General features: G+C 48.5%; 1 protein-coding gene across 1 annotated transcript; it reads left to right on the top strand.

Annotated features, from left to right (window-relative positions):
• The first annotated feature begins 9,971 nt into the window (after positions 1-9,971).
• LOC111774434 (zinc finger protein 77) lies at positions 9,972-21,678 on the top strand. The gene is given in 6 exon segments (XM_023646383.2): positions 9,972-10,155; positions 18,258-18,384; positions 19,578-19,758; positions 20,166-21,471; positions 21,473-21,524; positions 21,527-21,678. Coding segments are annotated over 6 exon segments (1,737 nt in total). The 5' UTR covers positions 9,972-10,152; the 3' UTR covers positions 21,595-21,678.
• Positions 21,679-23,646: the final 1,968 nt, after the last annotated feature.

Raw genomic sequence — 23,646 nt, 5'->3', positions numbered from 1 at the left:
CCCTAGAATCTGATCCACAATTGCAGAGAACAGGAGCACATGTGTGGAGGCCAGGGCCTCTAAGAAAATGGAAAGGAAAATTTGGTGTCTGGTTTGGGTACATACTTGACTGACTGGCCCGGTGATCAGAAAAATAAGCTGGAAGCTATTGCCCATCAAGCCGCTGTGCATTGCTCCATGTGTATGGTCCAGACCCTGAGAGTAACGGCTGCTTCATGTGCACCTTTCAAATGTGATGTGAATGAGGCTGTTGGTGAATTCTAACCCAGAATCATGAAGACAGGGATTCTGGGACATATATCTCCGTGCCTTACCAATAATGAAATGACACCATTCAGCAGAACCTCATCGACCTGTAGATTTCATTGACCTTTCATCAAACATGGGAAAATGTAGCACAGTGAGGAGGTGAGAGGGAGATGGAGATGGAGATTTTTTATATGGACGTGCAAGTATATATCTGATTCCAGGGAATAATGGAACAGTAGGATAACTATTTTATGTAACCCTGGAAGTTAATATCTAAATTGATTATAAAATATATACCTGTATACACATATACTGAGTTGAGCAGCATCCCTTCGAGTTTCATGTCCACCTGGAACCTCAGATTATGACCTTATTAGGAAATAAGATCTTTGCAGATGTCAAGATGAGTTCATGCTAGATTAGAGCAGGTCTTAACCCAATGGTCCGTATCCCTATAAAAAGAGGGAAATCTGGACACAGAGGGCTGCACAGCAGACATGTCTTCACCGTGTGAAGACAGAGGCAGAGGTTGGCGTGACCTGCCTACAGTCAAGGAAGGTAAAGGATTCTTGGCAACAACCAGAAGCTGCGAGTGGCTGGAACAGATGCTCCCTCTGAACCTCCAGAGGGAACCAGCCTGCTGACAACCTGATTTCAGAATGCCGCCTCCAGAACTGTGAGGGAATCACTTCCTGTTGTTTCAGCCCCCCCGCTCTGTGGACTTTGTTATTGGTGGCCCTAGGAAACTAGTAACATACGTATTTATATAAACACACACATATGCATATACACACACACATCTGGAATAAATCTCACATTCTCTTTGACTTCAGCAAGTCCCAGCTTGGAGGCATTGGAATAAAAAGCAAGAACAAATGAAAAGCCCGGCATAGGAAACTTGACTCAATGGGGAAGTTGGAGGGCCCCTCCAGCTTATCAATGGGCTACACAGCCAGGCAGAATATACTCCTTCCTTTACACCCTTACCAAGGTTCCTGTTGTTTCAGCCCCCCAGTCTGTGGACTTTGTTCCGAGCCGACTAGTACAGTTCCTAAGGAGGGCGTGGGCCTTGGATATTAGGGGGACAGCCAGAGGCCAGTGCGCCTGGAGCAGGGAGAGGAGGAGAACAGCAGAGGAGCGTGATGGGGGGGGGGGTGCGCACATGGTGTCATGATTCGCTGGCCATGGGAGTCTGACGCTGGCTGTGAGTGACTTCGAGCCTACAAGTGGCCTGATGAGGCAGCTTCACCAGATCCCTGTGTACCTTGAGAACAGACACTGGGATGATACTGTCATTCAAGGCTGGGGTCAGAGTGGGCTGGTACCTGTGACACTGATGTGCCAGGTTGGAGCCCTGATATAATCTGAAGTTAGAGCCATCAGAATTTCTTGACGTATAAGGATGTTACTAGATTTTACTACAATTTAAAAAACTCAAAAAGGATGTGTGGAAGGTTAAATAACACAGAGTCACTTTTGTGAAGGATTCTGAAATGGAGCTGGGAGGCCATGAAGGAAGTGTGCTTGATGCAAGTCCTCACTGAGTGGAAGCAGGAACTTCTGGGCTGGGCCACACTGCAAATGCCCCGAGGACTCTGCAGGAGCTCCTGCGACTTGCTGCAGGAATGGAGCTTTGCTTGGTGAGGGCCTGAGCGTCTTCAGCCCTCATTTGTTTTCTGCCACCAACACCAATCAAGATTCTTTGTAAACAAATTATGCAAACATTCCCTTTTTATCTTAAATCCCCTGATTTTTGCTCCCTGGTGTGGCACTATTTGGACTGCCACCCAATTCTATGTACCCCAAATTGAAAATCTTTGATCCCAAATGAATCTTTTCCTCTTGAACTCGTTTCCTGCTTTGAGGTTGAGATTCCTGGTGGCAGAAGCAGGATCTGAAATGACCTCGTGATCCCGCACTGCCATCCCCTAGAATCGCTGAGATGCCCACGCAAGCCCTTTTGTGCTCCCTGCTGTCTCCCTGACTGTGAGCCCTCTCAGGCTTCAACTTCCCTCCTGTGGGTCGAGGTCCTCGCCTTCCTTGGGAGCTGGGGTGCACCTGCCCTCGTGCTGGGTGCGGCTCTTGATGCTCGAGGGGTTTCCTTGGTGAGTGAGGACTCTGTTTCTGCCTACACACTTTTCGTCATTATGGGAATTTCTTTTTCTAAGTCTTCTGAGGCTGCACCCTCGAAGCTCCAACTGGTTTCATGTTTGAGAAGTCCAGTCCTTTCTTGTAAATTTTTGTCCCAGTGGACTGACAATACCAAAGACAGTTCTCAATTAGAGTGCCAATTTAGGGACACTTTCGGACTCTCAAAATATGTGTATTTTTTGTGCACTAGATCTGAGAACCACAGTTTTAAGACCAGAAATAGGACCTTTAATTTCTAGAGTCAAGCATGGCACTCTTTGACACCCCCGCTTAAAAACTATGGTCCCGGAAGCTGTAAACATTGACCAAATCCCCTAGCAAAATCTTACTAAGCTTGTTTCATGTCCTCAGAACTTGGCTTGATAACTATCAGCATTTCCACTATGCTTACTATCCCCAAGCCTCATGATTGCTGGAAAGAAATGGCACACTCAAAACTAAATCGGGGAAAGTTTCAGAAGCGTTTAATCTCTCATGGCCAAAAGCTCTTCCACTAGTGCTCCTCCATCTTAGATCTGTACCCTTTGGCAAACTTCTGTCTCCTTTTGAAGTAATAACAGAACAACCTACGCGTGCAATTACGTGAGGGAATATATGAACTGACTTTGCCTAAAGGAGACATCTTACATTACTGTCAGGGTCTCATTGAGACACTTAAAAGGGATGAAAGGTTGGTAGCTGATTCTTTTCACGGTGAGCTCCAGGAGGTTAAGACCTTAAGAATCATTGACTTCAACCTGGAGATTTCTTTTATTGGAAAAGGCACCAGATAAAAGACTCTTTGCAGCTCCATTAAAAGGACCATACCAGGTACTTTTCACCAACCCATGTGCTGCAAAATTAAAAGGCACAGACTCGTGGATTCACATTTCTCATATGAAAAAGACTTCTCCTTAGTGCTGTCAGCATCTTGGCCAAGTGGGCTGTTCCTTTAGTCTCTCCCCAGCATACAACCAAAAGGACATTAAGCAACAGAAGATACCCACACAGCACAATAGGATGTCTGAGAGATGCACACAGCCATACGTCTGAAGGTGGGAGTACTGGACCCCCAGGAAGCAGTGGGAGGAGGTGAGTGGATGTCCTCCTCATCATTGGCTTGGATCTAGGTTGCAAGTCCACACATAATGGCCGGCACATGACTCCGTGAGGAGGCAGGGGAGCAGGTGGGCCTCCTTGTGAATGCTGTCACTTTCATGGTCACATCCCAGCCAATAGGGGTGCTCTACATTGAGGTGGCTCAGCCACTGCATGGGACCCCCCTCAAGCCCAGCAGCCCAAGTGGACCACCAGTGAGGGCACAGCAGCCTCGTGTGTGATAGAGGGTGCCCTTCCTATCCCTTCCTGCCTTGCACCCAAGTCTGGCTTGTCAGCCAGGGCAGTGTATCCACACCAGAGTGGATCAGGTGGGCAGACGTAGATGGGCCCTATCAGCACAGCTTCTTGCAGAGAGGCACAACTTCTAGCAGATTCAGCGTGTTCAGAAAACACAGCTCCTGCCCCTCTCAGTGGTGGCAGGTGGAATCTGTGACCAGATAACACCACTATGTGCCGGCAAAGGTCCACTTCATCAAACACCCTGAAGAAATACATTAACACTCCGGACCAGATGGAAAACGGAAAGTCTCCAGAGACCAATCTTGAAGTCAGAGAAGTTTTCAATGTAAATGATGAATTCCAAATAGTTATAGAGAAACTCAGTGAGTTACAAGAAAATTCAGCCAGTTCAATGAACTCAGGAAGGAAATTAAGGAGCCAAAGGAATTCTTCACAAAAGAGGTAGAAACACTAAAAAACACACCAAACAGAACTGCTGAAATGAAGAACACAATGAATGAGATAAAAACATTCTAGAGGGCAGGCCCAGTGGCGCAGCAGTTACGGTCACACGTTCTGCTTCAGCGGCCCTGGGTTCACCGGTTCGGATCCCAGGTGTGGACATGGCACCGCTTGGCAAGCCATGCTGTGGTAGGCATCCCACATATAAAGTAGAGGAAGATGGGCACGGATGTGAGCTCAGGGCCAGTCTTCCTCAGCAAAAAGAGGAGGATTGGCAGTAGTTAGCTCAGGGCAAATCTTCCTCAAAAAAAAAAAAAAAAAAGATTGACTAAGGATTATTTGCATCAACACCAGCAACGTGGGACTAAACAAATCTACACTTGATCAGCAATGCTTTCTGCAAAAATTCTCCATCAAGAGGGTTAAATTTTAAAGAAAACAAGGTCACTTCTGTCGAAGGGCTTTAAAATGGAGGCGGGAGCCATTAAGGAAGGAGAGTCGTGCACGTCCTCCTCAGGCAGGACATAAGCTTTCAAACTGAGTGAAGACAGAATTATTCTGAGAACTCCGCCAGAAAGCTGCGGCTCCTCCCACTGAGGGCCTGCTGCCTCCCTGGAGCTGCCTGAGCCACCAATTAGGACCAGCCAAGACCCGCTTTCTGGGGCCAACTCCAGAGAACATTCTGTGATGCAGAGAGGTTCCTCTCTGGTCTTTACGAGGCCGCGCCGCCTTCTCCCCGCAGGACACAGTTTGTGTCGCTCCCTCAATCTGTGCGCCCCGAAGAGCAATTCTTTGATCCCAAATTCAATGCCTCTCTGCGTCTCCTCTGGACTATTTTTAAGCTAACAGGACTGACTAAAGCCATGATCTGATATAAATTTCCTTGCAGTAAAATGTGCATGTGAGGATTCTAACATCTCACACCGTGGCGGTGCTGAGACGAGTCCTGTGCGCAGGCTGCGGCCGTGGGGTCTCACTTCCCATGGGGCAAAGGACCCAAAGCCGCTAGTGCTGACCTCAAAGCCCAGAGGTGGGGGTGGGTGTGGAAGTGAGCAGAAGTGCGGCCATCTTGTTACACTAAATGGCCCAGCCCCTCCCCTGTGTGACTGCTCGCTGCTCTGCACGGACTCTGAAAAGATCCACATGCTCTCCTGATTTATGGCCCCTTATGTGCGTTCTCCCCAATAGCGTGATAAATTAAAACTTTGGAACGGGCTGACCACAAGCGGGAAACACACCTACAAGGATCCATTCCAGCTGACAGAAGAATGGAGCAATGTTGACGTGGATCAAGGCTGCCCCGGAGAGAAGGCCAAGGCAATCTACATCACCCACCAGGAAGTGTAGGACACGCTGACCTGACTCGTGTCTAACGTCACACGATCATGCGATAACCAGGCCGCACCTGCACTGACACCATTTTAACGACCTTTCTACATGATCTTTCCTTGGTCTAGTAAAAAATAACTCACATACCTGTGCCTTATAAATTTAACCCTACCCTGAACACATTGCAGCTCTTCACCGCCCATGGGTCCTGTCCCCATGCCCCATGCTATTCTCTGAATAAAAGAGCACTATTGCCAGACCTTGAGAGTCCAAGAAATCCTTCTTTTGACTCCTCGGCCTGCCAAGCCCACATCACTTCCTCTGGGGGTCTGTATGGCGATCTTGCTTCACCAGCTTGTGACCTCAAGTTCTGGTAAGTGCGCATTTCTTCCTTGTGCCTTCCTCTTTCAAGGATGCATCTAAATTCACTTCTCCATTGGGAACCTTCTTGGACAGCTGTATGAATCCATGGTTGCTGCCCATGGCTACTCCATGGGGCAAACCATGGCATTCAGCTCAAAGAGAATCAGCACCTTAAGCCTGAGGGTGCTGAAGAATGAATTAACCCATTCCCTCTGAATCCTATCTCTAATATATAAATTTTACATGGGCGCGGGTCGACCACTCAAGTCATTAGGACAGTTGCCAATCTCCAAGACTCCCGTGGCAGGTTTCTTTTCCTAAGGCTGGATTGGTATCCCTCCCTGTGGGTCCTGCCCACACTCCGAACCACGGGAAAGTCCCAACTGGGACTCCGGTTCAAGGAAAGTACCCAACTCTAACCTTTGGTTGAGTATGGGAACCCCTTCTTGGGAGAAGGGCTCAGGATGCAATTGGGTAGAATGTCCCCCAGACTGGCGGAAAATGCTTCAGTGTTTTCTCTATTCTTCTCTCATTTCTGGGACCATTCACCAGGCCCCTGTTATCGCCAGGCATAATAGGGAAGACATACAAGGGGTGCAATGCCGGGGGACGTCCCCATCGCCCCTTGCTATAGGAACCCCACAGGCAGAACAACGGGTAGGACGTGGTCTAGGTTCAGGGGGGAATTCCAAGGCAACAGACCCTTTTCTCTCCTCTCTCTTCTTTTGTCTTTTTGCTTCCTAGGACCATGGGAGCTTCTAATTCTGTTAAGGAATCCACTGGGGTTGCCTTTGAAATATCTGGGCAAAATTTGATCTAAAAGAGCTAAAGAAAAAGACACATCTTTTACTGTAATATTGTCTCGCCTCAATATACTCTGAATGAGGAAAAATGGCCCATGAATGGCACCCTAAATTTTAATACTATTTTTCAACTAGACTTATTTCGGTGCCACCTGGGAAAATGGTCTGAAATCCCTTATATTCAAACATCCACAGCCCTAAATGAAGATCCTGGACTCAGAGCGGCTTGTCGCATGTGTCTGGCTCCCCGACTACAGTAGAAAAACCCACCCCTGGCAGATTAGATGATGGCTGCCTTGTCAGACCTCTTCCTAAGGCCCTTACAGCCCCTACTGAAATCTCGTGATTATTGTTTAATAGAGGGGGCGAAGAAGGGATTTACAAAGCCAGTGAATTTTCGCATACTCCAGGAAATAACTCAGGGAACAGAGGAAAACCCTGCCACTTTTCAAGGGAGATTAGCTGAAGCCGTTTGAACAGACACTAATGTAGACCCTTCTTCTCTGGAAAGGAGAGCTGGTGTAAACATCACTTCATTAGTCAGTCAGCCCCAGGCACATGCAGAAAACAGACTAAATGGGCCTTGGGTCCTCAAACACCTGCACAGAGACATTTTAAAATGGGCTCAACATTATGCTGAGCTCCGTAACCAAACCACGTGTTGGGTTTGTGGACCCTTGCCTCTGTCTAGGACCTCCGGCCTCCCCCGGTGGGTCACTCCCCTCTTGGGCACTGACTGGCGTGCAATGCTTCTCTTCACTACACAAGGTATTTCTAGCTCTTCTCTTCTACAAGATTCATCTGTTACTAATCATATTGTCTCCTTGTTGCCATCCGTCTCTGTCACCTGGGAACTCCCTGGTCACAATCAAACCTTTTCCTCTACTGCCCACATACTAACTAGACTCGCCTGGTCGCAGAGGGATCATAGACGAATTCCTAAGGTAAAGCCCCCACCCATCGATACACACAGGATGGACTATAGCAAATTTGGGACGAATATATTTGGCTCACTCCTACTAGTGGTCACCTCAGTCAAAAGGCCACTCTATGTTGGGAACAAACCAATCAAACTTGTGATACTCCGTGTAATAGCACCCGACCTATGGGACAATTCCCCCTTTATGTGTGTTCTCATATCATAGCCTTAAAAAATACTGATTGGTTTGGGACCGACTGGGACAGACGGCCCAGCACACGTTGGTTAGCCCCTAACGGCACTCAGGGGATATGTGGCTCCAACTTATGGCCTTGGGTGCCGCCTGGATGGACTGGACGATGCACCCTAGGCTTCGTCTGGATGCAAGGTAGAACTCCATTTACTATATCCCCCTGCTGACCTACCCACCGTGCAACAGCGCTGGACCCGCTCTGGCTTCCACTGGGATGATCCCCTTGCCTCAATTTTCCTTCCCCAATTAGGAATCAAAAGTGTCATCTGGCACATGGAAGCCCTAAACAAGTTTACCACGAAGGCATTGAATGATACACAACATAGCCTTCTGTTGCTGGATTTAGAAGAATCCCAAATGCGTAAGGGGGTTCTACAAAACCAGATGGCACTGGGGGGCACTTATGCCATTATAAAAACTAAATGTTGTCTCTGTATTCCTGAATACCATCAAAATATCTCTGGCCTCCTATCTGATATGAGGCCAAATTAAATCCAAATCCGACCCCACCCTCATTGGTTGGACTCCTGGTCAGGTCCAGGCCCCTGGACTACTATCAAAGCCTTATTCACTGGGTTGATCATACTGCTGGTATTTCTTATCATAATTTGTTTTCTATTTCATTGTTTGTCTTGCGCATGTCAACAAAATTTCGCCTCCTGAAGCACTTCTCATCAAATGATTCTCCCGTCTCCAGAGCATCTGCATACCTTGTCTGCCTTAGACTCCGTGGGCACAACCTTCCAGTCCAGTGAAATTCCTGCCTGAACCCCTGTGGCCCCATTTAGGGACAGCTCTGCGACCTCGTACAGCTGGAAGTAGTCACAGAAGACTGACCACCCTCCATGTCCCCAAAGGATTTCAGGGCCTAATGGATTCAAGGGGATTTTGTGATGTGGATCAAGGCTCCCCAGGGAGAGAAGCCCAAGGCATCCTGGCCCACATGCCAATTGAAACGAGCCTCTGGGAAGTATAGGGCGTCCTGACCTCATTCATATCTAACGTTATACGACCACACGATAACCAGACCCCACCTGCACTGACACCATTTTAACAGCTTTTTAAACATGATCTTTCCTTTGTCTAGTAAAAAACAACGCACTTGCCTGTGCCTTATAAATTTACCCCTATCCTCAACCCATTGCAGCTCTTCCCTGCCCAGGGGCCTGTCCCCATGGTACTCTCTGGGTAAAAGAACATGACACCAGACCTTGAGAGTCCCAGAAATCTCCCTGACTCTTGGGCTCACTGAGCTCGCATCAAATGTGATGCCTGGAGCCTGTCTCGCCTGGAGCCCACATCCCTGAGCCCCTCCTCACCGCCCCCTTTCCCTACACAGCTGCCTCGAGATTCCGTAATCCTTGAAGAGGAGTCTTTGAGAGTTAGTGACCCGTCTTCCGAATAGCCCCCTAATCTAATCTAATCTAACTAAACTTCCTTTCTCCATCTAACTCATTGGGATTAATTGGCTCAGATCGCGGAGAGCAGAGCGAGCCCGTTGCTCAGTAGCAGGTAGGGGGCGGGTGTCCCAGCGTCAGCGGTCACACAGGCAATCCGAGCACGACCCAGGCTCGTATGTGGTGACATCACTGTTGCGTGTCTGTTTTTAAAGGGCACCGATCCACGGTGACTCCTCCCCCTGACAGGCGTCTGACCCCGGAGCTCACCAGGTCCCCTGTCCCAGCTCCAGATGGGGGCACTCCAGGTAAACTGAGTCAGGACTTCCCGGTCCAACATAAGGACGAGCTGCAGGATGACGCCAGGTCCGCCAGCCGGCAGCGGCTTCTGCTGGAAGCCCAGGACCCGAGCGGGCGGTTCCAGTCCGGGGAGGAAGCCGGGCAGGAAGCCGCCGAGGCAGAGAGCCCGCGCTTCCGCCCGGCCCTGCCACGTGACCCCCGCCAGCGCCTGTCAGGCACGCCCTGGATTGTAAAGCTGTCCAATCAGGGAGGACGGGGGCGGGACCATCGGGAGCGCTGCCGCGACCCCGGAGCCGCTCCATTAAGGGACAGGGGCGGGTCTTGGACATCTGTCCATTCAGGAACCGGTGCGTGCCACAACCCTGTCCAATCAGAGTGCGTGCCAGGATGAGTGACGAAAATACCATCCAATCACCACACAGGGTCCCGGAGCTGCGTCACAAGACACGGGGGCGGCGGAGCTCGTGTCTTCCTGGTTGTCGCTCTCCTCCAGTCGCATCAGCGCGCGCACCGGCCCCGCGTGGCCTCAGGTGTCCAGTCCCGTCGCTGTCACCTGCCGGGGCCGCGGGGCCGCGCGGAGGACGCCCGGAGGGTCCGGAGCGGGCGGAGATGGTGAGTTCGCGGGTCGGGCGGTGACCGGGAGGGGCTGGTGCAAACCGGCCGGAACTGGCTGGAAGTGGCCGACGGCCCAGGTCTCCGTGCGCGGCCCGGGGTCCCCCCGAGTCCCCAAGCTCGGCAGGACGGTGGGTCCTGGCGTCCTGTTGCAGCACCGCGTGGGGGTCCTGGTCCCACCTGAGTCCCCACTGTGGGCGCAAACAATCCGTAAGGGATCCATAGATCAAAGCTGGGGTGAGTTTGTCACCCAGATCTGAGGACCGGCCTGGGGCCCTGCGTCCCCACAAAGGACGGACACCAAAGAAGTGAGTGTGCACAGTGGTCATATACGTCAGAGAGCAGGTGTCACAGATGATCGGAATGTCCCTTTTACAACGGTCACCAGGTCGCCCAGCCGGCAGAGCGATCGCACAGCAGGGAGCAGGTCTGTGGTCTCCAGCTCGGGGGTCGCAGGGCGGGCGCAGCAAGCAGTTCCTGGCCTGGGGAGAGACGCTTATCCGAGGGGGAGGTTACATCTTCCTTCATCTTCAAGGGCATTGTTCTCGTCTCTGGACGGAGAAGATGGTGAGGGCAGAAATACAGGGCGTGCCCCGTGGGCACGGCAGGCGCTTTGGGAAACAAGGTGAGGCCAAATTAGTTTTACAAGTGGCTTCCTCGTGTCCGCCAGTATAGCCTACCGCTCCCCACTTATTTATCACCGCCGTCGTGATGCCGGGTCAGTGAGCCGAGAAGACGAAAGAAAGATTTCTTAGACTCTTAAGATCTGGCAGTAGTGCTCTTTTATTTAGAGAATAGAATAGCATGGGGACAGGACCCATGGGCACTCAGGCTGCTGCGTGGGGACAGGGCCCACGGGCAGGAGCAGCCACTGCTGCTGCCCCGAGTTGAGGGTTAGGGCTAATTCTATAAGGCCTGGGTATGTGAGTTATCTCTTTACAAGACAAAGGAAAGAACATGAAAAAAAGTTAAAATGGTATCAGTGCAGTTGGGGTCTGGTCATTGGGTGATCCCATGACTTTTAGACAAGAATCAAATCGGATTAAGTAAAGGTTAGAAAGGTTAGAAGCCACCACCCTGAATCAGTTACATGAGATTGCCACACAGCAACCAACTTAAGTTCTTGCCTTCCCCGTTAAGAGTTTCTAGGAACAAGGTCATCTCTCTTCTTCTTCCTGGCACAGAGAGGGAGGCACCTTTTACAGATAGAGATTTACCTTACAAATGTAAAGGTGTCCTAACAAAGGGCAAGTTCCATTCCTCAGAGACTCCCTCCCTGTCCCAGTTTATCGAAAGCAATCAGCCCAAAACAATCCTGATGCCAAAGAGACATATCCTGGGGTGACCAATTTCAGGGCCCTACAAGGTCATCCCCCCCTTCCTTCACAAATACAAATGTCTCTCAAAAGGGCAAGCAAATTCCAGTCCTCAGAGCCTGCTTCTCATCTGCAGTTTTTAAAATTAACCAGCCTAAAATCCTCATCAGTCGGTCGTGGGGTGGGTCCTGACATCTTATCCCAGCCCCTTGTCGGGGGCGCTGGGTCCCACCCCAGTCCTTGGCTGGGCAGGCGTCAGAGGGGGATGGGTGGACCCCAGCTGGGCAGTCAGAGCTGAGGACCGTGGGGTCTCGTCCGGACTGGGGGCAGGAGACGCTGATCCGGAGATGGTGGGACGGGGCCGAGGGAGGGTCTCAGGTCCTCCAGCCCAGAACGCACCAGAAAAGGCACCAGAAAAGGCGGGGCAGGAGGGGAGCAGGAAGACGGGTCTCAGGACCCCCGCCCCGTGGTCGCGCAGCGCGGGCTCGGGTCCAGGCCCGTCCGCATCTCAGTGCTCCTTCCGACGGGCGGGGGTCGGGCCTGCGGGGCGCGCGGAGGCCGAGAGCGTCTGGGAAGGAGGGGGCGATGGTGCGCAGGGGTCAGGCGGTGGAGACGAAGCATCCGAGCTCAGTGAGCACACTTTCCTGCCGGAGAGGGACCGCAGGGGCGGGAGGAGGGACGCGCCCGGGGCAGGGGCTCCGCGGGAGGGGGCGCTGTGGCCGGAGGACCCGCAGGAGCTGGGCGGCGTTTGTCTGGAGCGGAGAGGAGTGGACGGAGCGGGAGGCCGGGTGTGGGGCTGATGGCAGGTCCCCGAGCGCAGCCCGTCCTCGGAGGGGCCGTCTGCGGGCCCGGGCTGCGGGCGGCCCAGGGCGGGGGTCTGCGGAGGAGAGGCTGAAGCCGCGTGGCCGACACGCGTTGGTTCTGCTCGTCGGTGGGGCCCAGCGGTTCACGAATGGTGCAGGAGCACTTAGACTTTTGTTCGGTTATTTGAAGGTGTAAGGTTTTTATTTTCTTGGTTGGGTGGTGGAATCTTCCAGAGTGCTGCCTCAAGGGTGACCAGAGTCTTGCTTCTTTTTGTTATTCTTTGCAGATTTATGTCTGTTTTCCATCACCAAACAGTGTTCTGTGTGATTCCGCCTCTGCTAAATTTGTAGTGGGTGACTATTACCAGGAATACAGCATCCATGTCACACAGAAGGCTTCTGTGTGCTTCCTCAGCCGCAGTCTGTGTCACAAGTCCTGGTGTGTGAGGCTTGGGTGACGTGGTTAACCCATCCACTCCACTCCTTGCAGGGCCTGGCTTGTTTCACGTTTATGTTTCCCCTTTGTTGTCAGTGCTGCTAGAGTCCTTGTTTTTATCTTCAAGTGCAAATGGGTGATCAATGTTTTTCGTGTTGGAGAAAAATTTCAGGGTTCTAGATTATGGATAAGTTCAAATTGACTCGGAAATGCTGATGCAGGAGGGTCTGGATCCAACGTCTTTTGTCACAGATGAGTGTTTATTTCATATCGTTTCCTGCACTTGGAATTAACTAACTTTGGTTCATCTTGAGTGTGAGAAATGGGATCTCCTTTTGATGCCATATTTTTTTGCACTGATTCCCATTGGGGTTGAGCATTTGTCGTGTGGCATTTTGAATTCAGTGGACAGTTAGCCATTAATGATGACGTAGCTAGTGACCAGTTTGTTTGCTTTTTGGTTTTTAGCAGTAATTAGTTGTAGCTTTTAGTTGTTCCCCTGCCCATTGTTAGCTCTGCTGCTTAGGCAGTTTATCATTGGACTCCTGTAGGTACCTCACAGATGACATCGCCCTGAAACTTGGGTCACCATGGTAACAGAAGCTAGAGTTATTTTGCAGGAACTGAGGGTTGACCCCTGTCTAGCTAAGGCCGGTGGAGACCAGCACCAACCAGTTGGGGCTGCACAGGTGTCTAATACATGAACTCCTGAAATCAGGGAGCCAACAACTACACCCTCAGGCCATGTTAAGGCCACCATTTGGTGACCGTGCGTCCTATGCAGAGCCATGAGGCTTCACTAGGTTTGCGCAGATCGTCAATTACCTGCTTTCTCCTTACCTCCCATCGCCTGTCTCCACACTTCAGACCACCCTCCCCCCCCCCAAATATCCTTAGTCCCCATTTTCGGGGAGGCAGACTTGAGATTTGTTCTCCCTTCTTGCTTGTCCGCCTTGTGAGTAAACCTTTTCCCTGCCGCAGACACGTCTTGGTGATTTGCCTTTCATGCAACAGGCAAGACGAACCTGGTTCATTAACACTTTCATCGTCTCTCTGATAGTTTTCGGTTATTTTCTCACCTTTAATTCGTTTGTGTGTTTACTGCTTTCTCACGTTTTCTTTACATGGTCTGGACCGTCATCCTTTTTCATGTCTAGTATTGCAGATATTTTCTCCCAGATCATGGTTTATTGTTTCTGTCTCGTCTACACTTTGATGGGCACGTCCTAGTTTAATAGACTTGAATTTCCCGCTCTCTTCCTTTGTAGCTGACTCTTTTCTCTTGAATAGGAAAACTCTCCCAGCTGTCAAGTCATAAACACGTTTGCCTGTGGCTTCTCCAAGTGTTCTGCTGTCGTGTCTCACAGTTAGATCTGCAGTGAGCTGGTCATTGTCCGTGAGGCTGATAAGGACATCAGTCCCTTATTCTTCTGTAGATGCCAGTTGTCCCCACCTCACGTGTCACAGAGCCTCCATCCCACTCTTGCCTGGCAGCGCCTGCTCTGGGGCAGGTCCACGTGCCCACCTTGGGGGCCTGTTTCAGGGGGTCCGTTTTCTCCATTGGTATCCCTGTCCGACCCTCTGGTGATGCCATCCTGTCCTAATCACTACAGTTTAACAAGTTTTAATGTCTGTCAGGGAAAATCCCGCCACCTTGTTCTACAGAAAATATCAGATTTTCTTAGGAATTTGTTTTACATTCCCGTTTTTAGAAGTAGCTTTTCTTTTCTTTTTTTTTAGATTGTATTTTTTTCCTTTTTCTCCCCAAAGCCCCCCAGTACATAATTGTATATTCTTCGTTGTGGGTCCTTCTAGTTGTGGCATGTGGGACGCTGCCTCAACGTGGTTTGATGAGCAGTGCCATGTCCGCGCCCAGGATTCGAACTAATGAAACACTGGGCTGCCTGCAGCAGAGCGCACGAACTTAACCACCCGGCCACGGGGCCAGCCCCTAGAAGTCGCTTTTCTTAAGTTCAAACAAAACAGAAACAAACCCAAGACAAACGTGGTTGACCATTTAATAGAGTTTTCTTAAAACTCCTGAGCAGTTGAGAGAGCTGCCATCATGGCCTCCTTTCTGAGGAAGTGTGAGATCTCTGCATTTGTTGCGCTCCACTCTCGTGTCATCCAGTAACACTTTGACATATTCCCAGTAAGTCGTTTTTTATCCCACATTATATATATTTTAAATAAAATTAGTTGTAACAGCAATTAGTTTTAAAAATCTTTGTTAACAGAGTGTATCTTAAAAATTTACTGTTTACCTGCTTGTTTCTAGTGATGCAAAATACATGTGATTTATTTTTATGACTTTGAATTCTGGAAACAAACATCTGATTCTCTGATTATCTTCATATTCCTTTCGGGTGTGACGTGCACAGTCATTGTGCTATGAATAAAGGGAAAATTTTTCTTTTGTTACAAGATTCTTTCCTCGGAAAAGGACACCATTAGTTTCCTCGATTAATGATTTTTAAAAAGTAGCCTGTACTGCATTTCAGCACTCTAGAGGTTTCTCTGTCTGTCATTACAGAGAGCTCATGGTGAGGAACAGATTTGCTTACTGCTGGGTCCCTCCCTCAGGAGCTTCCCAGATAGAAACTGAAATTGGTCCCCTTACGTGCAGGGCAGGCAAAGACCTAAGAAAGGGTCAAGACACTCCAGATGTTAGGTGGCAGTTTTAATGAGCCAGGAAACGTAAGAGGCCTGTCTTATGCAGCCCAAAGATGAGTAGTTTCTGCTCCCACCCACCAAATCTGAAAAGTTTCTCTAGGGGCCTTAACCAGGTTCGATCATGTCCACAGTCCAAATGGTCTCAACACTGACTCACTCTCTCAAGGCTGTGACCTTGGGGCAGCTGCTGGGAGTTGGGAAGGCAAGTGGAACATCGTTCCAAGCACAGCGACAGGGTGGGCAGCCTCCAGAGGCCCGGATTTATGTCCGGGCTCAACCCCCCATGATGTCTTCGTGATGACCTCTGCAACAGATGCTTGGAAACACTCTGAAAAGAAAGAAGACTTTCCATGTGGTTTTATGTTAAACCATTTACAAGACCTTAGTTATCAGACTCAAAAGCACAGAATAGAAGATTAAGAGGAATTTCTTTTCTTTTTTTGTATAAGCTATTTTAATATGAGTTTTTTAAGCTCATGGTCTCCCACAATATTAAAATGACAAATGCAGGCATCTTTTACTCTCATCGTGGTGCATGCAGCAGAGAGACGTGTTTCCAGTAGGAACTAGCACTTCTCCTCAAATTCATTGGGCAGGTTTGTTTTCATATTCTCCTTTTCCACGTGCCACTGAGCGAGCTTATGGCCACACATCTTGTCCCCATCAAGAGACATGTGTAAACAGGTAGACATTTACTAAAGAGGAGCAGTTCACCTTTGAAAGATAAAAGCTAACTACAAAGCAGAGCTTGTATAAAGTTCCAGTACTGGGATTTAAATTTCGCGGAGGCATTTTCTGCTTCAGGAATAAAGGCAAAGACGAGATGAAGCCTTGATTTAGGATGAGAGTTCATTATTATGGGTCGTGTGTTGGAATAATCATTCACTCAGTATTTTGCTCCATTGGGCTGAGAGTTTGAAAAGGGCTTCATACACCTTTAAAATTTATCACATACACTAGAATAAGGTGTTAAAGTTAACACTGATTATTACTCATATTAGTCCATTTTGAAAGCTCACCAGCCTTCATGAAGTATACTCACACACAACATGTTCACCTGTTATGAGGCAGGTTTGTGAAAATAAGTTCATACACCACATCTCTCCATGAACTGTCAGCTTACAGCATTTCTTACCTGAGAGACACACCAAGAATTGTGTTTCATGGAAAGCCCCCTCCCTACTAGGAAACAGTCATGAAGGATTTTGAATCACTTTACTCTTTAAAGGACGTTCTTTCCTCGTCTCCAGTCCAGGAGCCATTCATCCCCTTTAGAGCCAGTTGTGTTGAAAGGCTTGTGAGATAATAGAAAATGAAAACGTGTATTGTTGTCAGCCCCCAGCTCCTGACACCCTTGGAATTTCCTGGGTGATAGAAGCGTCCTTTGTTCTCATGAGGTGACTCTGGCTGGGCTCCTGGAGGAGGATTTGTCACTGGAAAGATGAAGCCATGACTAGAAGCTTGGGATTTTTAGCCCTGCCCCCACTGTCTCGAGAGGGGAGAACGTCTGAAACTGAGTTTAATGATCGATCATGTCTACGTGACGAAGCCTCCATAAAAATCCCAATAGTGTGGGGTTTGCAGAGCTCCCGGGTTGGTGAAGAGATGGAGGTGCAGGGAGAGTGGCGGCTGTTATATTCGAATTCTGTGTTCATCATTTTTGGGACCCGCCAGACTGTCTTCCAAAGTGGCTGCACCATTTACATGCCCGTGAGCGATGGATGAGCTTCCCCCTTGCTCACGTCCCGCCAGCACCTGCTCCATTTCTGCAGTGAATGAACAGGGCTCTGCTTGTACCCTTGATTTGCATTTCCCTGCTGGCTGAGGGCCAGCCTCTGCTCATGTCTTCTTGGCCATTTGTATTTCTTCTTTGGAGACGGGTCTGCTCACATTTCTTGCCCATGACTTAATTATAATGTTCTTTATATTGTTGTCTCTTTTTTATTGTTGTGATCTCAGTTTTTTAAACGTAGTGAGAACACGAGCCTCCTACAGGCGTGTGGTTGGCAAACCCCAGGTGCTGCACTAGGTGAGGTGGCCTGACCTTCTCTGTAGCTGATGCAGCTGGGAGTTTTTTCTTTAGGTTTTGTAGTGCTCTTTATGCCATGTGTCTGGTGTCATCACAGAGCATTCTAAACTCATTTAGGTATTTTTTCTCTTGGTTAAAGTCCCATTTGCCTCTATTGCTTTCACGTCCTTCAATGACTGTTGTTTGTGTGACCATTTTCCTTGAATTCTGGGGACTTGATTAGTTATTTCAGAGGTTTTCCAGCTTCCCAGAGTCCTCAGGAAACAGGCTCTCCTCTTATCCAGCTGGTGTCCCAGGGCATGGCTTACACCTCTGCCCACAGTGTCCACCTCATCCTGGGAGGGGTCGTGTCTCTGCCTCTGTTGCCATTTAGGGAGGAGTCCAGGGCCCTTGACACTGTTGCCTCCAAGGAGAGAGTGTTCAGCTCAAGCCGCATTGCCGGTCCCAGGGTTCAGAACATCCTGACGTTCTGGTTCCAGTTCTTGGAGCTGACAAGGACATAACTTTTGATCAAGTCAAGTACCCATTTCCATGTGATCCAAAAGATGATTTCATCTTTCAGTTTTTACCTTATATCAGAGTCTGCTCTGTCTCAGAAAAAAATAATTCTTAGATTCATGCATGTATGAGTCTGTATCAGTTGTTGTGGTTGCACTTTGCTGCAGCTTTACAAGCACTTACCATCGCTGAGTGTACTGTGTGCCACTTGCTTGTTTATTGTCATTTCCCATGAACATGTGAGTTTAGGAGTCCTAGGAACTGAGTCCAGGTGCCCAGCTGTCACCCTCCCACACCCCTTGGTGCAGATGGGGCCTGCCTGAAGTAGAACGTGTGGGCTGTTTCAGGACTCGCTGGTCTTTGAGGACGTGGCTGTGAACTTCACCCCGGAGGAGTGGGCTCTGCTGGATGGTGCTCAGAGGAAGCTCTACAGAGACGTGATGCTGGAGACCTGCAGGAACCTGGCCTCCGTGGGTGAGGACGGCTTCACGCCTTCACTGAGTCTGTGAGGGAACAAGTGTTTCTCACACTTGTCCTTTCTTATTGGGGCCAAGAAAGGGGAATATGTTCGAAAAAAGAGAGACATTGTCCAAGCCTTCATGGAACCACCTAGAGTCAAATAGCTTTTCCACAAAACAACATTTTATGTATTAAATAGACTTTTTGTTACTGTTGATCAAAACTGTGAGATGTCCTAATTTTATAATCATGAATATTGTCTCTAGTGTCACTTTTGGCAGCTTTATGGTTTCCACCCCTGTGCCAGTTACACTGTGTTATACACAGGTGACATGGTGATTTTGCTGCCATTAAGCTGGCACTTATCTATCCTTACTGGCCTTGAAGACCAAAGTATGGGCTCAGCTCATGGACTGTTTGTTCCCCCTCTGTCCTCCTTCATGGTGAGCTCTTCCCTGTGAACTGTCACCAGCTGCCCTCACCATCCGTCTGCCATGGCAGCTGGGGCAGTGGACACAGGCTCCATCTGGGGCCTCGGTGTCTGCACCCACTAGGAAGAAACCTTATGTCTGTAAGTGATGTGGGAAAACCTTGGGTTGCCCCAGTAACTTTAGAAGACACACAAAAGCACACTGTGAATGTCCCGAGTGTGGGAAGCTTCCGTTTTCCCTCATTCCTCCAAGAACAGGAGAGAATGCACACTGCGGAGAGACTGCTCTCATGGAGAGCAAGCACCCTCGGGAGGAGGGACTGACATTTGGACACGTCCCTTAGAAATGGGACTCAGCCACTGTGTGAGAAGGGTCACGTGTCACTTCCCTGGCTTCCCTGCTGACTTTTTGTCCCTCCTGGCCGCCTGGGGAAGACCTGCATCTCTTATAAAAGGAGCATCTGGGGATGTGCGTTTGCGCAGTTCCTTCCTACTTTGCTTTTATGATGATTGTTATCTCAATGTTACTCTGCATCCATTTGGAAGTATTTCTTAGTGAACAGACTGCCATTTTGAGTCATTTCCCTTACTCTTGCCAAAGTGCCAGATAGCTGAGGGTCTGAGAGTTTTTCTTTACTCGCATGTCCATTCTTCCTCATAATATTTGTTTACATTTTTGGGTCAGTGTATGAAAAGAAATCCACATATCGTTTATTTTCTTTCCTTTATTCTACCATTTCTTTCCCAAGAAATTAATTTGTGGTACCAATTGTTGTAGATTGTTGCACTCAAGTTAGAACCAGTGGATTGAGACTTCAGCCACATATATTGGAAAATAAAACAGCCAACGAAGAGAAAATAGTAAGGTTCATAAGATGTGAGTGCCGGTCTGCTTCTGGACAAAACTGGACATTCCACAACGTTGGAGATCAGCACCCAGCCCAGGAGAGGCCTGTGAGGTGAGTGGCATTCCCACAGGAGGAAGGGGTCTCAGCAGAGGGTTAGACTCACTTAAATTAAAGAAAACGTAGAACCCTTGCTAAACAATTGTGTCCTGGGAGAACTTTCAGAAGATATTTTCATAAATGAGATGTATATACCGAGTGTCTAAAATATAATTCAATTGTAAACAATTATCCTGAAACACTGTATGTAATAAAGACTGAAAGTTATGACTATATTTGAGGCCTCAGGTAGAGCATTAAGCTTTTCCACTTTGTAACAATGTTGACAGTGCCAAAAACATTCATTTTCATTGAAAATGAGAAATTCATAGTCAAAAGAATCATTAACTGTCAATAAGTCATTAATAAAAGACTCACTTATAATCATTATGCCCTAACGGTGTGCTTCGTATTTTGAACAGGAGCCATTTGCTGGAGAGTCTCCATGGAAGTAATGAAGGTGATGGCTGTGGAGAAACCCTGAACCAAATTACAGACCTTCCTGTGCGTGAGAGGTATCCAGCTGGAGTTAAACCCAGTGAATGCACGAAGTGTGGAAAAGCCCTCACGGATTGTTCTCTCCTTAAGAATCGGCAACGATCTCACACTGGGCATAAACCTCATCCATGTGAGGAATGTGGGCGGGCCTGCAGTTGTGTCTTGTGCCTCAGCACTCCTGTGGAAACAGACATTGTAGAGAAGCCCTGTAAAGGACGTCAGGATACTGGGAGAGCATCTGAGAGACACGTGAAGAGTCTCCATGGTAAAAAGCCTTTCGAGTGTAAGAAATGTGGACAAGTTTGCACTTGCGCCTCATCCTTACGGGAACATGAGCAAGGTCACCGTGGAGAGAAGCTCCGTGCATGTACAGTCTGTGGGAAATCCTTTAAGTATGACTCCTACCTATTACGACATGTGAGAACACATGCTGGAGAGAAACCCTGTGAATTTCCAAATACTCAGAGAGCATCTATGAGAAACATGAAGAGTCTCCGTAGTAAAAAGTCTTTTGAGTGTAAGAAATGTGGAAATGCTTTCACTTGTCCGTCATCCTTGCAGGAACATGCGAGAGGTCACTGTGGACAGAAACCCCATGTGTGTGACATATGCGGGAAGTCACTTCTGTATGACTCCTACCTTTCACGGCATATGAGAACACATACTAGAGATAGACAACACGAATGTAAGGAATGTGGGAAGGCTTTCAGCCGTTCCTCCTCCCTGCGAGTACATATGAGGACACACACTGGGGAGAGACCCTATGAGTGTCAGCACTGTGGGAAAGCTTTTGGCCGTTCCTTCTCCCTGCAAGCACATGTGAGAACGCACACCGGTGAGAGACCCTATGAGTGTCAGTGCTGTGGGAAAGCCTTCAGCTTCCCCTCCTCCCTTCAAGTACATGTGAGAACCCACACTGGGGAGAGACCCTATGAATGTCAGCAGTGTGGGAAAGCCTACAGTCTTCTCTGCTCCTTGCGAGTACATGTGAGAACGCACACTGGGGAGAGACCATATGAGTGTCAGCACTGTGGGAAGGCCTTCAGCTGCCTCTCCTACGTTCGAGCACATGTGAGGATACACAGTGGGGAGAGAGCCTTTGAATGTCAGCGGTGTGGGAAAGCCTTCAGACATCCTGCAAACCTTCGAGTGCATAGGAGGACACACAATTGAGAGAGACCCTATGAAAATGAAGAATGTGGGAAAGTTTACACGTATCCCAGTAAACTGGGGAGCACACATGAGGGCACACACTGGCAAGACACCGTATGAATGTCAGCACTGTCAAAAGCCTTCAAATATGTCATGTCTCTGCAAGTACATGTGAGAACACACACTGGACAGAAACTCTGAACACAAAGACTGAAGGAAAGCCTTCATTCTCCCTTGAAACCTGTTGTAAATGCAAGCAAACACACTGGAGAGAAACCCTAAAAATTGGAAGAATGCGGAAAAACATTTAGATGTAGCACTTCACTTATTTTCTTCATCAAATCTCAGGAGAAGGACGTCAGCATCATGGTGGAGTGAACTTTCCTGGGAATCTCTCCCCTCCAACATAGAAGAAAAAGGGGCATCGATACTGCAACAGAGGACATCCTAACCACATAGAAAATGTCAGAGAGACACGGACACGTACGATGGAGGGTGGAGAAGCTTGAGCCCCCTTTGGAGGAGCTGTAATGGCGTAAGAGAAATCTTCACTCCCTCCCCTAAAGACTGTGACCTGCAACCATGGGAGGTTCTCTGAGGGAAGGAACGGGAGGGGATGTGAATTCACAGGGTCACCAAGGGCTGCCTAGGCTCCTTGCAGCCTAGAGGGAAGCCCTCTAATGGGGTGAAAGCTTACAGAGGAGGTGACCTCATTAAGCCAACACCCCAGGAGACCAGATAGTGAGAGCGAGAAATCCGGAGAGCATGGAGGAGAAAGCGTGCCTCGCCCCACCTGCACCGCCATTCCCCTGCATGGGATCTAGGCTAAAGGCGGAGGGCTCGGAATATGCTGCTCTCGACCCCCACCCAGTGGCAATATGTAGTAACTGCAACCAAATAATCAGGGAATGTGTCAGACCTGACCTACCTCCTCTAACAACATCAGACACTACATCAAATCTAAAGACATGGGGCCAGCCCCATGGCCAAGTGGTTAAGTTTGTGTGCTCTGCTTTGGCAGCCCAGAGTTCCACTGGTTCAGATCCTGGGCATGGACATGGCATCTCCTTTCAGGCCATGCTGAGGCAGCGTTATACATGCCACAACTGGAAGGACCCACAACTAAAGTATATAAGGATGTACTGGGAGGACTTGGGGAGAAAAAAAAGATTGGCAACAGTTGTTGGCTCAGCTGCCAATCTTAAGAAAAAGAAAACAAAACTACAGCCCAGAGAGAAAATGACAAGTGTCCAGAATTCAGTCCTGAGGCCACAGAAATATGTAATCTAAATGACAAACAATTCAAAATAGCTATCATGAAAAAACTCAACGAGATAAAAAGGAATGTAGGGAAACAATTCAACGAGTCCAGGAGCTACTTCACAAAAGCGATTGAAACTATGAAGAAGAATCAGTCAGGAATATTAGAGATGAAAGACACAATGTAAGAGATAAAATACAAAGTCCCTGAACGCTCGAGTGGACATCATAGAGGAGTGAGTCAGCATAATCGAGGACAGACATGTTGAAATGCTCCAAACACAGGTGGAGAAAGAACTAAGACTAAAAGGAATGAAGAAAGTCTCTGAGAAATATCCAAGTCAGTGAGGAAACACAAGATAAGAATTATAGGCATTCCGGAAGGGGAAGAGAAGGATAATGGAGGAGAAAGCATGTTCAAGTAAATCATGGCAGAGAACTTCCCAAATCTAGGGAAAGAAGGAAATCTGTGGAAGAGTCTTCCAGACCCCTGAGATTTGTCAATACAAAAAGACCTACTGCAAGGCATATAGTAGTAAAGCTGGCAAGAATGAACGACAGTACCCAAGGGCAGCAAGGCAGAAGAAAACCTACAAAGGGACCCCTATCAGGCTTTCAGTGGATTTCTTTGCAGAAACCTTATAGGCTAGGAGACAATGGAATGACATATTCAAATCTTTAAAGGACAAAAATCTTCCATCAGGAATACTGTATCCAACAAAAATATCCTTCAGATATCAGGGAGACATAAAAACTTTCCCAGAAAAACAAAAGGTAAGGCACTTCATAGCCACGAGACCCACCCAACAAGAAAGCCTCAGGAAAGCCCTCATACGTGAAAAAAGAAAACAACGGAGAAAGGGCTCAGAAAACACAGAGTAAGGAGATAGATAGGTAGACAAAATCAGAATAGGATAGCAAATACTCAAGTATTGCATTGAGGTAAAAGGAAGGAAAACACCAAAAACAAAGATAGGTCTGTGACTTTAACCA

This window comes from Equus caballus, chromosome 7, assembly GCF_041296265.1.
Source record: "Equus caballus isolate H_3958 breed thoroughbred chromosome 7, TB-T2T, whole genome shotgun sequence".
NCBI lineage: Eukaryota > Metazoa > Chordata > Mammalia > Perissodactyla > Equidae > Equus > Equus caballus.
Note: the sequence above shows the minus strand (reverse complement) of the source record. Positions and strands in the feature narration are given on the sequence as shown.